This window comes from Schistocerca cancellata, chromosome 5, assembly GCF_023864275.1.
Source record: "Schistocerca cancellata isolate TAMUIC-IGC-003103 chromosome 5, iqSchCanc2.1, whole genome shotgun sequence".
NCBI classification, from domain to species: domain Eukaryota; kingdom Metazoa; phylum Arthropoda; class Insecta; order Orthoptera; family Acrididae; genus Schistocerca; species Schistocerca cancellata.
Window position 1 is genome coordinate 39,880,272 of NC_064630.1, and position 16,394 is coordinate 39,896,665.

The 16,394-nt window shown below is 36.3% G+C and overlaps 1 protein-coding gene across 1 annotated transcript in view; it reads left to right on the forward strand.

Annotated features, from left to right (window-relative positions):
- The window catches only part of LOC126188355 (titin), a 516,411-nt gene that overhangs the window by 281,300 nt on the left and 218,717 nt on the right, over window positions 1-16,394 (forward strand). The window contains exons 80-87 of the mRNA XM_049929953.1: window positions 2,556-2,763; window positions 3,075-3,169; window positions 3,915-4,033; window positions 9,733-9,953; window positions 10,816-11,260; window positions 11,394-11,541; window positions 13,384-13,453; window positions 13,646-13,750. Of these exons, the coding sequence (XP_049785910.1) occupies window positions 2,556-2,763; window positions 3,075-3,169; window positions 3,915-4,033; window positions 9,733-9,953; window positions 10,816-11,260; window positions 11,394-11,541; window positions 13,384-13,453; window positions 13,646-13,750 (1,411 nt within the window). The remainder of the gene's footprint in view (window positions 1-2,555; window positions 2,764-3,074; window positions 3,170-3,914; window positions 4,034-9,732; window positions 9,954-10,815; window positions 11,261-11,393; window positions 11,542-13,383; window positions 13,454-13,645; window positions 13,751-16,394) is intronic.

Sequence of the window (16,394 nt, forward strand, 5' to 3'; positions counted from 1 at the left end):
TCTGCAATATAAAACTATTGCTGGCACATTAAATTATCTTTCTTTCTTATTTGTGAATTTATGACTGTTAGTTTCATTTCATTGTCCAATTTTGATTTCAGTACCCAACTTATGAATCCATCTTAACTCACCGTTCTGTGCAGTTTAAAAGTGTTTTCCTATTATAGAACTTGTGAGGCATTTATTGTTTCCTTGATGTGTTATGGTAGAAGAGCCTATGATTGCAAAGACCTAGATTTGTATGTCTTTGTTTACCATAGTTTGAGATTATGCTTCATCATCTTTTTTTAATTATGCTCTCTAACAGAGCCCAAATGTGCAACTCCACGTGCGCGCACACACACACACACACACACACACACACACACACACACACACACACACACACACACACATTTCGACAACTGGTTAATGTTCTCAGTGGGGGTTGTCACAACCTCTGGCAGCAATATACGCCTGACAATGACAGGGCATGCTGTGAATGATGTCATTAATCTCATTTTCAGGCAATAACATTCATTCTCCCTGCAGAGCCACTTGTAAGTCTTGGAGAGTGGTTGGTTGATGCTTACATGATCCAATCCATCTCTGTAGTGCATCCCGACATTCTCTATGGGATCAAATTGGGAACGGAGCAGGCTACCCCATGTGTGCAGTATCTTCTTTTTCCAAGAAAACATCAATCACCTGTGCTCTGTGAGGTCGAGCATTATTGCCCGTCAGTACTATGTCTGGGCCCCACAGGACACCACAACAACAACACTGGGGGTCCCAAGATCTCATCACAATACCTGACGGCAGTTAAACCTTGCCGATTCACCTGTACAATTTCATGAAGATGTTGTTGAGTGGTCAACATAATCTCTACCCACACCATTAGGGATGCTCTTTGATATCAGTCTCTTTCCACAGTGTTGGGGTTCTGACATCGTGTTCCACGTTCCTTCCAGATGTGAATCCATCGATAATCACTCTACAGACTAAATTGGGACTCATCCGTGAAAAAACATTGCCCACTGCTTGACCATCCAGGTGGCATGTTGACAAGTCCACTTTACACATTCTCTACAGTGAAGACATGTCAGAGATACACCTACAGCAGGCCACTGTGCCAAAGCCTTCTGTATGCCATTTCCCTCGGTACAGAATGTCCGGTGGATGCTGCGAGTTCAGATCCCAGTTGCCATGCAGTACTAAGGCAGTACCGTTGTGCCCTTACAGCCAAATAACGTTCCTCCCTTGGGTAGTCCTGCCCTGGTCTTTGGGATACAGTTTCAGCCTGTATAAACTGTCACCAAATCTGGGAAACAACAGAGCAATTCACATTGAGCCATCAGGTCACATCCATTTGCGATTGTCCTGCTTCCATTCTTCCTATGGCCCTCCACTGCAGAGAGTCTGGTAGGTGTCTTCTCTGTACCACACTGCACCATCTGTATCTGTGTCTACAGTGATTGTGGATGTGGAGCTACACGGCAAACACTACCCTATATGATAGGTACCCCGTTGTCACACTTGATGTGGTTGTCTGTTGACTGGAATGCGATATTTCGTACAGAACATGATCGTATGGACATATATGTTGACAGTTTTTCGATTATATGGTGAATCAGACACAAGGCAGGGAAATTACGGTTTGTTGCTTTAATTTTGGACACCAGTGTATGAATATTGTGTCAATACCTATATACTTATTATTCTTTCCACACCACTGTGTGCATCTTTATATGATGTTTAATAATGGCTGAAAGAATGAAATTAGCTTACTGTAAATGAAATGAAATTAAATATTTATTTCAACTAAAAACCTAAATCACATAGATGAATAACTTCTTGCACACATGAGAGGTTCTTTTCCAAGCCAAACTGGATTTTTACATTCTCTAATCTAGCTTGTACAGATCCATTTTACTTCTTGTGATCTATCGTTTCCTCTCATTTTGACATACAAATAGAGCACATTGAAAGATTTGCACTGTCCTTTGTTTTGCTGGTTTTACTCCATATCATTTCTTTCAATCTTCATTTTCATCATACCACTTGACATGTATTTTTCTACTCATCTTCCTCTCTCCACTCTCCACAAAATATTGTTTCCTCAGGCTGGTTTCATGACCTCATTTACTGCTCTTCTTGTGAACAATTATCCATTAACTTGTCCAGAATTTTTGCCACAGATTTCTTTTATTTTCCAATTGTGACTCGTGACTTGCATATGTGCCTTTTGGGCTGCATGTTGCAGTTCACACAGATCTTGCTGCACCAATATTTCAAGCCTTATGTCTACATTCTTAAATTTTCAGTTGAATGAGAACTCCTGTAGTTACTGAATCTCAGTATTTTTTAACTTTTTCATATTTCTGTATGTTACCATTTGTCCAGTTATAGGCATATGTACCATTTTTTATTTGGCTTCCATTCTGTGGTTGAACTGAATAACTTAAAATAGAATGAGAATTAAATTCCTTAAAACATGACTGTAGTATAATGACAAGCTAACACTATCTATTGTTATGTTGTTTTTCTAACAGAATCACTGTTCTGTATTATTCCAGATCGTTGGAAAACCAATTCCAAAAGTTATTTGGTATCACAAAGGACTACCTTTGAAAGAATCTAAGGGTGTTACAATGTACCAAGACTCAGAAGGTGTATGTAAATTAGCAATTTCAGAGGTTTTTCCAGAGGATGCTGGACAATACACTTGCCAGGCTATCAACAAAGCAGGAGAAGCTGTTTGTGCTGCATCACTTGTTGTTGAAGGTCAGGCAGTTGTTAACACTTAATAATTATGTAATAATGCAGTTTCATTCGAAGTATGTCAGTTAGCAATAATTTGTAACATTCACCTAAGGCTTTTAGAATTTAAGTTGTTGTTTAGAGGTTACCTTACTTAGCAATGATTGTGTGTCATGGTATAACTAATTGTAATAAGATGATGCAATGGAATTACAATATTTGAGAATGATGCACTTTTAATACACAATTAAACATTGATATAATGTATATCTAATGTAAACCACATTTGAGTATGACATTGTACTTTTAAAATAATTGAATCTATGTTGTTACAGCTTATGAATACGTACCTGACTCTGAGATTGCAACAACTGGAGTATCTCTTGTTACAGGACAGAGTGGTTCAGAAGAAGATCTTTTAGTAGAAAAGGTAATATATTGGAGATCAATTTATGATCCAGATTACAAATAAATGCCAATGCTGATTGAAAATGGTAATTTGTAGTGACAATTGTTTTATGTCAAGCTGATAGAAGTCTTTTGTGATCAGGAAAATTCATAGTGGAACTCTTTAAATATGAACTGAAAGTCTTAACACCAAAATTTATGCTAGTATTGTGAGCTGAAATTTGTTTTCAAGGAAGCTGCAATACAGTTTCTCCTTAGCACAGCTTACTTAAATACACTGAATGGAATGTTCATAGAAGCTTTTTATATTTTTCCCATAGTACATGAAACATGCAAATTCATTGTTGTGAAATGAAATGTAAATTAAAAGGAAATAAAAATTTTGAAAAATTGTGCAGTAGAATTATTATTAAAACAGTTACAGAGAAATGCATTAATTTCATGGGCACATTTAAAGATATTTACAGGCAACATTCACCTATCTCAACACCCCAATTTTCATTCTCATGTATCATGCTGATTAACCTGAAAAAATTTTTCTTAAAAGAGAAGCTTATTAATTACTTGAAGTAATAACACAAGTGGTTGATGTTGCCATGTGGCATTTCATGCAGCAAACAGTGAACATGCATTCTAAATTGAACACAGTGGGTCTAAAACATTCTGTTGTAGTTTTCAGTTCAAAGTAGTTGTTATATGTTTTTGAGATTGAAGTACACTTTGTAACATTTTTAACATTTTGTTTCCTTTTTCTAATTTTTTTGTAGGAGACAATCTCTGAAGTTTCTGAAATGACAGAATTGCAACATGGGGAAGTGGGAAAAGCACCTCGGTTTGTTACTTACTTGCCAGAAACTGTGACTTCACGTGATGGTGAACTTATAAGGTTGGCTTTGTTCTACTGTGTTATACTTTCAGCATATCACTATACTCTGTTATTTTCCTTTCACCAAAGTAACCATATTCATCATGTTGAGAAGAATGTTTAGAACAAATTTCTCTGCATTGAATGTACCAATTTCTTGTCAACAATGTGTTAAAAATGTCCCCACAGCTTATGAAATTAACTATAGATCTCTTTCTTAGAAAGACAAGCGGGAATTTTTCATTTTATGACTGGACAGAGGAAGTGGGAATGGGAAATAAAAATGGAGACAAAATACAGCCATACACAGAAACTAGAAAGAATTCTCCCTGATAAATTGTTATTAATTTATTCATTTTCTGGTTGTTGTGTTTGAATCTCAATTGATATTTCTGACTCCTAGTTAGTTTGTATTTTGTATGTGTTCCATAATGTCTCCGTTTGTGACTGACATTTCTAACAGCCCATGTTCCTATTAATTGCCTCCCACATCAAAGCTTCTATCTTTCATCATCACAATGCATGCTGACAAGTGCTGACTGAGTACCTACACATTCATGTAATACTGATAATTTTTTTTAAAGACACACAAAAGTGAGGAATTGGCACTAGTAGATACAAACAAATGCAGGGACTGCTGATAATTTTTTTTTAAAGAGACACAAAAGTGAGAGATTTTCACTTATAGATGCAAACAAGTAATACAACACAGCAAAAGTGTCTAAACTACTTTGAGGAACACCTATACAGAGTAAAAGAAATGTGCCAATAGAAAGTCTTTCAACATAGATTTTAAGATCTAGTTTTCAGATCAGTAGGAAATATATAAAAAGTGCTGAGTTATCCATATTTTTCTCTCTAAAAGGTAAGGAAATTTTATCCCAGTGGGAGTCATTTTTCTGTATAGTGTTCACTCTGTGAATGCTGCAACTCCTTTTGAATGAGTTCATATTATTAAACATAACTCTCATGATTCGGTGTTGAGGCACCTGTACAGTGTTTTGCTTGGTCTATTTGAACTGATGCCATAGATCAGTCTTATTTACCTTCTCTAGGCCTACGATACTTTTTATGAATTCTTAGTGTTGCCATTAAAATATGATGCCTACAACATAATAGATTGGACACAAAGAAAGCAAACAACCTTCACACTTCTCCTCATTCCTGAAAATTTAAAATGGATAACTTCAGTAATTATTTGATTCCAGTGTGGTAATAAAATATAACTTTTATGAGAGTTCTGTTATAGAAGCTGTATGCATTGCAGTTCAGTAACTTCCTGTTATCTCTAATCTTTTTTTGCTATTGCAATTCTTCATTTTATATCCTCTCTATTTTGCTATTGCCAGCTGTTTTGCTACCCAAATAGCAAAACGTGTCTGTTACTTATAGTGCCTCATTTCCAAATCTGATTCGCTTTTTGTGTCATCTGATTTAATTCTACCCTTGTTTTACTTTTGTCCATGTTCATATTTTTCCTAACACTAACTGTAATTCCTTTGCCATTGTTGACAGCATTATAGTGTCATTGTCAAACCTTAAAGTTTTTGTTAGATGTGCCTGAGCTTTAGCCCTCTTTCTAAATTTCTCCTTGATTTTGTTTTATGCTTGTTCACTGTACAGATTGAATAATGTAGTAGGTAGGCTACAACGCTCTCTCACTCTCTTCTCATTCTGTGCCTACCTTTCATGTTCTTTGACTCTTCCCACAAGTTGGTTACGCCAGCTTTTCAGATTTTCTGTAAATATTGCATTCCATAATCAAGTGCCTTGATGCACCCTTTCGAAGCATTTTCTAACAGAGATGTTGGTATACTTCTCAGTACAAACTGAACTAGTCTTTCTTGCATTCAAACTTTTTTTTTTTTTTTTTAAAGTCTACTAAACATTTGATGTTAACGCCACTTAGAGCAGTCTTAGACTCAGCCATAGCTATAAATTCTGAAATGTAATATGGTTTGTGAGTCTTCAATAAATTAGTCCTTCTTGTGGTGTGACACACACACAGCTACTGTTGGTCTCTTACCGTGAACATCTGACCAACTGCAGTCTCAGCAGATAATTGTAGCTCTGTGTGTGTGTGTGTGTGTGTGTGTGTGGGTGTGTTTGTGTTTGTGTTTATGATGCCACTAGAAGAACTAAATTATATTGAAGATTCTGAAAACATATCATATTTCATAGAATTAATAGCTATGGTTGTGACTAACACTGCTCTAAGTGGCCTGACACCACATGCTTATTAGACTTTTTTCTTTTAAGTTTGAATGCAAGAAAGGTGGGTTTAGTTAACAGAGTTTCAGTTTGTGGTGAGAAGAATACCAGCTCCTCTGTTAAAAAAAGTGCTGAGAAAGGATGTAACATGGCACTTGATTATGGAGTGCACATTTTTTGTGAATCATGCTTCTTTCCATGGTTTTGAGTGCATTACTGTACTGTACAACAAAGGAAGGCACTGGAAAATGCCACTCTTTTGTACCATGGCAACTTGCATTATTGCTTTCTTTGATATACCGTTGCCTAGTTGACTAGAAGGCTTTGGCCAAATTTTGGGGTAATCAAATTCCATGTAGCATAGTGTGCATCAGTAAATCACATTATGCACTGTAAGTTAGGCGCTACATTCTACATGCTTTTTAACATGTGGCTTACTTGCTGTGCACATATTAACGTGCATGCTCTTAATAAGACTCTTGACATGTTAGCTGATTTGTCTACTTGAATAGATAGAAATCAAATGGTATGAACTATTTTTAACTGATTTTTGAGTACTGCTAATGTGAACTGTGAAAAAATTATTTTGTAATAGCAGAAATGATGTGCCAAATTAAAAGCTGCTAAATTGTTATGTGTAACTGATTTTGGAATCTTTTATTGACATGTCAGACCCTTTGAACAAGGTGTTGTCTGCTGTCTGAAGGTAGTAGTGATTGGAAAGAAGTCAGTATCAATTACCGACATTCAATTCCATTTGACACACCTACTCCTATCAGCCACATCATTAAGAGTCTTCTTATATTGTTATTCTACTCAGATGACATACTATGTAATAAAACAGATGTTCATCAGATGTTATTTGTTGAAATTATTATTTTAAACCCACTTACTGGCCTTACAAAAGAGTAATGAAGTAATAGAGCACTTTTTGTAATCATTTCAAAAGGCTATGAGAGATATCCCAGGACTCTTTGTAGTGCTCACTGACTTGTATGGATGGCTGCATAAAAGAAAAAAAAATAAATTATCCTTTTGAAAAAAAAAAGGGAGTCTGCAACCAACAGTAGTGAGCATGACAAACCAACAGAAAAAGATTGAAGCCTCTGTTTCAGCATTGTTCAGAAAATATTTGGATCTCCTTTTTGTTCAGGAAGTGTTCTCGTCTCCTTAAGGGTTAGGTCAGGAGAAAAAGAAAGCTCTGTTAAAAGAAATGGGTCCATGATTGGTGTAACAATCAAATAAACATAAGTTATTCAGTGACTGCTCGTCCACGTTATCCTAGAACTGCGTAAATATGTTAGCAGAATCGTAGATAATTATTTCTACAAGTGTAAGAAGATTCTGTAATGAATAAACCCACTCCCCCCCCCCCCCCCCCACACACACACACACACACACACACATGCACGCGCGCGCGCGTACACTCCATCCCTCCCCTTGTGATAGCCTAGGCACTCCTTATTTAAAAAAATCTTGAATATAAATGCTGGGATCGAATATTTTTTAAAGTGGAAGAATTTTTTTTGCAAAGCCTGATATATTGTTCTTACAGTTCTTCTCTGGGCAAGAAAATGACAGAGTTAAGTGTTGTGTTGGCCTAGAATATAATTCCAAAATGGAGAATGTTACAGAATTAGGGAAAACAAGCAATTCAAACAGAACAGTATCTTGTTTTATGAAGAAGTTAGCATAAACTGTAACTTTTATTTTATGTTACACTGCATTTGTATTGCTGGTACCATATGTGTGTCATTTGAAATAATTTTGAATCCAAATGTCTAGAAATTATGTTTTCAGTAACATCATAATTCTGCTGATTGGTACCAGAATGCAATTACCACATAGGTAAGACAGCCCTGGCACACCTATTTTTCAGGGTGGGAAAATGATGACGTATAAGAATAATAATGAAACATAAGAACTGTTGAACCAACCATGGTACATATGTACTTACTGTCTGTAAATATGTACTGCTGACTAACATTTAAAAATAACCATAAATGAACTCTGTTAGTTTCAAAGGAATAGGTTTTGGGACACTAGGCAAATTCATGGCAGTCCTGATGCCATTAACCCCCAAGGGGTGGTGATGGAATGAAGAATGGGTTACATTTTAAGCAAATATCTGAACCATTTGGAGCAAATTCAATCAAATTGGCACACAACTGATTTACTTTGTGAAGGAGAGAAATACTGTAAGAATAGGACACCATTTGTACTTTTATTTATTTATATACTCAGCTTTTGATGTATTTCAATATGTTACATACTGTATCATTATATATAGATTGTAATATGTTGATTACGTAAAGAAATTTGCATAGTGTGTTCTACAATTTAGTGTATATATAGAACAGATTACAGCACAATGAATAGATTAAGTTTCACAGTGTATTAAGTTCTTCTTTGCAGCTTATGACTAATTCCTGTGTATTTTAAATTTATGTTCTTGTATATTGTTTATCATAATTCATTTTAGGACTAAAATTGATTTTTATCCTGTATTTAACTGACTGTGTGCTTAAAGGCATTAATATTTTTTTATTTGACTGACATTGTTTGAGAGGCAGCTGTATAGATGTGTTTCTCGTAATGACTTCTTCTCTATTGAATTGTTTGTACTTTCCAACAGTGAAACTCTTCATTTTTTTACACTGACTAATGTTCTTCTTCATGTGTAGTAATATTTTTTTGTATTAGCAATATGAATTTTTGGCCTGCGGTTTGTTCTATGTTTCTCATTGGCCATTATGTGAGCAGTCGCTTTCTTTATAAGTTCTTTCTTCATATTTACTGAGCTTCCACATTGTTCTATTCTGTATGTCATGACTCCTAGGAATCTAGGTAGGGGAGGGGATGGAGTGACATGTAAGCATAATTCCGGCAAAATTTCAACTCTATTTAGTATATATAAAACAGTCTACAAAGTACTGTGGAGTGAATTTGAGATTGGCATACTTCTCCTGTGGGCAACTTTGTTTCCTCAAGTTCAGGCTAACCCAGCCATTGTGGATCCTCATTCTTGCAGAGTAAGATAATGTTCTTTGTGGTAAATTAATAATGCACTGAATCTGTAAAAGATTATACCTTATAATTTTATACAGTATTTATAATTTCAAAACCATGTAAATAATCCAAATTTATTTTTATGCAATAGACATTGGGACAAACAAGTAACCAGACAATGCTAGATAGTCATGCAGTTGTCTGTCATTGAGCAGTCCTCTTTTTCCTGCCACTTGAGACTTATTTCTGTTTGTTATTCATGCTTTTGCTTTTGGACTATTTTCCTATCCTTCTCTTGATAGTAAGTAGTTGTATGTTTCTGTGTTCTGTGTATTTAAGTGTGTTGCAATCTCTTACTATTAAGTAATAATAATAAATAAATAATCTTCTAAGTCAGCAGATTTAGGGTTTCAAATGACAACGTACCTAGTATAGTTCAGTGTTTCTTCTCTGTGTATGCCCACCAATATCTTTTTCATTCTCAATGTTGTATTTTTTAGACTGGAAGTCAAAGCAGAAGGAATACCAAGACCAAAGATTAGATGGTACAAGCAAGGAATAGAACTTACCCCTTCAAAGGATTTTGATGTTGAAGATTTTGAGGAAGGTACTTCGGTCCTCACTATACCAGAAGTTTTCCCTGACGATGCGGGTGAGATTCTATGCGAAGCTCAGAATGATTTTGGCATTGACACAACAGTTACTGAACTTGTTGTAGAAGGTAAATTTCTGCTTCATTTTGGATTATATATGTTGTTTTGTTCTCTTTACAGATGAAAATAGTACTTTTTATTTAAAGTTTCACCTGTTCTGAAACCAGAAGAATTTGTAAAACATTTTCTCTCTCTATCAGTATGAAAGATAGACAAATGAAGTTCTGAAAAGAGAGAATCGAATAGACATGGGTCTATTTTCATATATTTTGTTTTGTTGTTAAATGAAATTAATAACTGTCAATTTATAGAAATCCGTGTTCTTAAGCGTTGTGTCATACTAATCAACATTGGATCTCTGAATGTGGTTTTTTTTTTTTTTTTTCAATTTCAATAAATTGAAATGTAAATATAATACAAATGCATATTTATTTCTTACTTCTTTTTCCAGCAAACTTGTGATTGTGATGTGGAGAAGATGCTATGTGTAACATCTGCAGGCGTATCATCTCCCTATCAACCAAAATCCTTCTCTATGTTTTCACCACCAACAACAGTACATTTCCATCCACAATAACACATTTCACCTACTCTCATCACAAGCCATTTTTCATGTCACTTATAATACAGCAATCACTTTGTACAATCTCAATGCTTACTTGTGTTTATTTACTAAAGATCTTTGCAGTAATTATGATGTGTTGTGAATATCATTGTATTATTCATAAGTAAATAGTATTTCTCATACTGTTATATGTCATTCTGCATATCCTAGCATTAGAAAGTAACTTCTGAAAAAATCCTCTAAATTTAGATGTGTACAACTTTTCCTTCATAGTATCTTAACATGTGTTGCTCTACTCATTATACATAGTATCATAGCTGCATTGAAAATAATTTCTGAATAATTACCTGTTTCTGTTTAAACAGGTATTCTAGGTACAAAGGAATATCGAAAACCTGAATGGGTGACACAGATGGAACAACTAAAGGAGAAACTGATGGGTAATGGCCGTTCGGCCACTTTGCCTGTGCATGATGCTGTTGTACCGACTTGCATGCCAAGCCTCACAAATGCTATGGAGTGTTCTGCTGCAGCATCCCATTCCCCTAATCCACCTGGCTTTGCTCATTTAGTCATATCCGACTACCTGAGTTCTCACCGACATTCTATATCGGCAGCTATAGAAGCGTTGAGTGCAGGTGGCGGAGCAGGTGCAGCGCTGCTCGCATCACCACCACTACACCTGACTGAACGACAAGAGAAAGAGGTTGTCGTGGTGGCAGCAGCAGCACTACAACATGTGCCCGATAGGAACAATGAAACTGAACTGAAAAGGGCATCGCGTAACCTGTCGGCATCTTGTGAGGCACTGTTTCCTACTCCGAGAAACAGTGTCATTAGGGAATGTCATAGTTTATCACGTGCTGGTACACACACCAATCTCAATTCCTCACCATTGTTCCCACTTGAACCCCGTGAAGTAGATCCGTCTACTTTCCTGCAGTTGCATACAGCAGACAGCCAGGAGGAATTGCAAGAATTTCTGTTGCTTGAAAGTAGGTGCTGTGGAGAGACAGAGGAATGCCGTGGGCTTGCCTCTGCTTTCTCTGACAGTGATGACAATGAGCATGACTCTGCCAAAATTGTGGCAGGTAAATACTTGTGGTTTTTCTTTCAATGAACTATGATGTATTTTAATTTTATTTTTTCCATTTTTTGTAGTAATTTAAATGAATGCAATGAGGGAACTCAAATGTAGACTGGGCTCTATTCAAACATGTTATAGTGTGTCATCATTTTTGAAAAATTATAAAGGGATCACTGTAAAAATCATATAGTTTGCACTTCTTAATTTACCACCTATTCACTTTGTTTCCATTGAATGTGCAGGCAATATACAGAGGTCGGACAAAAATGTTGAAACACAGTGAAATATGTGCCTCTGAACATAAATGCAGATGCTAGCCAAACCTACAGGGTGTGCTGTTGTATTTGACCGTAAACAGCACTTGTGCAATGTCCTCAATATGTTGCATGTGTTAGTTGCATTCAGAACAGTGTTCTTTGTGGTAGTTAGTATGTTATGTCAGAATTAAGTGAACTAAACATAGGCAAATGGTTGGTGCTTTTACAGTAGGTGCTTCCATAACTAAGGTAACCAAAGTGTTTGGTGTTTTCGAGAGGCACCGTATTGGAGATTTATGCTGCATACGAGGAACGTGGGAGAACATCATCTGCTAAGTCACAACACAGATGAAAATGTGTGTTGAGTGATCATGACAAACGCTCATTGAAGAGGATTGTGATGATACGTAAAAGGATGACAGCTCCAAAAGTCATTGTTGAACTGACTGTTGCACCCACAAACCCTGTTAGCACCAAAACAACATGAAAGTTACTCCACAAGCAGGAATAATTGCAGGCTGAGCTGCAATTCCAAAACCACTCATCACTGATGCAAATTTCCACCACGTGAAAATGTGGTGCTGAAGCCATAAAACATGGGCTTTGGAGCAATGGAAGGAATTCAGCTGATTGGATGAGTCTTGCTGCACATTGTTTCCAACTTCTGGCCCAGTTTATGTCCCAAAAGTGAAACATGGGAGGGATTCAGTGATGATCCTGGCAGCTGTATTGTGGTATTCTGTGGGCCCTGTAGGTACTCTACAAGGCTGCAATGTCCCCAAGGATTATGTGTCTTTGGCTGATCAGTTCCATCCCATGGTACATTATTTGTTCCATAATGGTGATGCTGTGTTCCAAGAAGACTGGCACCCTGTTCACATAGCTCACGTCATCTAGACTGATTTTGTGAGCACAAGGATGAATTGTCACATTTTCTCTGACCAACACAGTCACCAGATTTCAATGTTATTGAGTCCTTGTGGTCTACTTTGGGGAAAATGGTGCGTAATCACTGCTCACTTCAACCATCACTACCTGAACTGGCCACTATTTTGCTGGAAGAATGGTATAAGAGTCTCTTGAATATCATACAGGGCCTGTATTTATTCATTGAGAGATGCCTGGAAGCTGTTTTGGGTGCTGACAGTTTTCCTACACTGTGTTAGGCATGGTAATGTTTTGTGTTTTGGGTGTTTCCATATTTTGTCCACCCCCTGTATATGTGTCGAAGTGTTTTGTGCTGCGTTATTAGTAACTTTTTATTTCCATAATGCAGCTTACATTTAGTTCATTACCTGTTTTTGGTTTTTGTTGATAAGTAACAATAAGCATATTGCATTTTAAAGAAGCTTTCATTAGGTAATACCGTACTATAAATTTGGATCATGTTTTAATACTATGATATCCCTATTACACCTTTACTTCCTCGTCTGATTTTTTTTCTTTGTGTGTTCAGTCTGTAGTATTATATGCATGTTTGAGTGAAGAAATAACTATGATCATTTTTAGAGTGATAGCAAACATAGTAGTTTGTTTCATTATTTTGTGAATAACTCATTAATAGCATGGTTTTTTTGTTGTTGCTTTAGAGCACTGCTAGCAGGAAAATTCTTGCAGAAGTTCAAATAAACCCAGCAATAACATCACCTCTAGTCATAGGTATGTAATAAATGTTAAAATTACTAATCTTATGTAACTTTTTCCAATGTCAGTCGTATCTTTCTGTATTTTTGTATAGTTATTGTTTATTATTTTTCATATAGCATCCAAGACTTGTGTTTCATTATTTTGGATATGAATAGATAATATTCACAAATGGTAACTTTCTGAAGTACTGTTTTTGTTGCACAGCTACCCAGAGTGCACCAACATTTGTACAAGAAATTAGGGACAACAGGGCTAAGGAAATGGAAACCGTAACATTTGAATGTCAGTTCTCAGGGACTCCACTGCCTGGTAAGTTATTTCAAAGCACATCAATTGACCAAACTTTGTTGCTATATCACTAATTTTAGTGGCTTGTAGTCTTGCAATCAAATTTTGGACTTTAGATCTTGAAAAGCAGCAAAAAGTTTCTGCATGAAGGGCGACTGCAAATGTGACAACATCACACCATACAATTAAATAGAAATACAAAATTGAGTTCAACTGAACCTCCAAATACCAGATGTTGACTTCATCCCATGATGTGTGGGATGGCCTCAAGTGTAAGAAATGCTCTTTTCATCCTCCACAATTTTCTCTATTTTGGGTGGGATTAACTGACACACTAGAGTTCATCTTTTTTACATCAGCTATGTAAAAAATCCATTCATTTGCCTACATATGTTAGCTGACATCTGATTTTTCCTTTACATGTGAGCAGTGTTCAATTTCTGTTGAAAAAATGCAGAATTGTTGTAAGACATTGGGTAATATTTCTGCTTCAGCCCCCATGAAGTTCCAATAGGTGGTGGCACTATATGTAGCTTTCAAAATGGTGTCTGTAACAGAGGTGCATTCCAAGCAGAGAGCCATCATTGACTTTCTTTTGGCAGAAAACAAGAGCATCACAGATATTCGCTGGTGCTTGCAAAATGTCTATGGAGACCTAGCAGTGAACAAAACCATTGTGAGTCATTGCGTGAGGCATCTGTCATACTCACATAGAGGTCATGCAAAACTGTCTGATTTCCTATATGCCGGCCAGCTGCACACAGCTGTGATTCTTGTAATGCAGGAACATGTGGACACTATCATTTGAGGTGATTGACGGATCACAAACAGACACCTCACTGTTCAGTTGGACATCTCTATTGGCAGTGCTGACATACACGTCCACCAGTTGGGGTAGTCAAAGGTGTGTATCTATTTGGTTCTTTGTGTTTGGTTCTTTGACACCTAACAGAAGACCATAAAGAGCAACAAAGGACTGTCTGTGTGGAATTACTTGTGCATTACAAGGCCGATCATGATAGTTTTTTGTCAAACAATGAGAGTTCATCACTTTAAATCAGAAACAAAATGGTAATCCATCGACTGGTGCCACACTGTGTCTCCTCTGAAGAAAATGTTCAAAGTCACACCCTTGATTGTTAAAGTCATGGTGACAGTGCTCTGGGACTCTGAAGGGGTTATTCTGTTTGATGTTCTCCCTCGTGGTGCAACAATCAACTCTGAAGTGTTTTGTGCTACCCTCAGAAAACTGGAGAAATAACTTCAGCATCTTTGTTGCCATAAAAATACAAACGAACTTCTCCTTCTCCATTACAATGTAAGACCTCACACAACTCTGTGCACCTTGAGAAGAGCTCACAGAATTTTGTGGTACTGTTTTTCCTCATCTACCCTACAGCCCTGATCTTGCATTTTCTGACTTCCATCTGTTTAGCTCAATGAAGGATGCACTTTGCGGGCACCAGTACGTGGATGATGGGGAGATTATTGCTGCAGCAAGATATTGACTCTGACATTGACCAATATTGTTGTACCGTGCAGGCATACAAGCCGATCCAGTAAGGTGGCATAAGGTCATTGCATTGAATGAAGATTATATTAGGAAATAGGGTTTTGTAGCCAAAAGAGTCAGGAATAATATGGTGTATTCGAATCCTGAATAAAACCAACCTGCTTTCAGAAAAAAAAGTCTTGCATTACTTGTTGAATGCTCCTTGTATAACCATGAGTGCCAGATAGGACCTGTTTGAAATTATGTTTTCTAATATTTTTGTGTACTTTTGCAGTCATCTATCATTGGCTGTGTCAGGGCTTGTGTTTATTGTAATATATTGCATATTTTCGACTACTCATAGTCTTGCACAAAATTTGCGTTATATCATAAACTGTAAACTATATTTTTTCTTCTTAAAAATTTTGACAGAAGTATTTTCATTTACACAGTCATCTCCCACTAATTTTAGTGTTTATTTGTATGATGAAAGGTAAATCTTGTTTAGTTTTTGGTAGCTTACAAGTATTATGGATAACAAATATGACTGTAAATCAATGATGGTGAGGTACACTTGTGTATGCTGTGAAATTTAGTAGTAATACCTTTTCAGAAAATAACTTCTTGTAATTGCTGAGTAGGTACTTACATGATTAGTGCAGTTTTCCTACTTTCTTACCCACTAACTGACCTGCTTTCTCTAACTTTGTGTCTGAAATTTTATGATCACAAGGTCAACTTACCTCTAATGAAGTAGAATGTTGCAATGTAATGTTATACTGTGTACATACAAACATACATTAATCCTTGTTCCATAGGTCATAAATACAACATTTCATAATGATTTGGAATGTGTCACTTTAACATAAATTTTCTCTACACAAAATAATTAATGAGTTATGTATATTATCTACATTTGTTCTGAATCAGCACTGTTTTTGACATCGTTATATAAGTCTTTTAGCTGAGCATAAACAAACATTTGAGACACAAAGTTAAACTTCAAGGGATCAGTAAATTTTATCCTAGTAAATTTTATCTTAGATTCCTCTCTCATTACAAGGCAAATTACTCTTGTGGCTGTTGTAGCTTCAGATCTTACGTGGATCTCACAACCTTTGTTGCATAGCAGAGCCTGTAATTAAAACATAAACAGTGAGATTAAAGTTACTC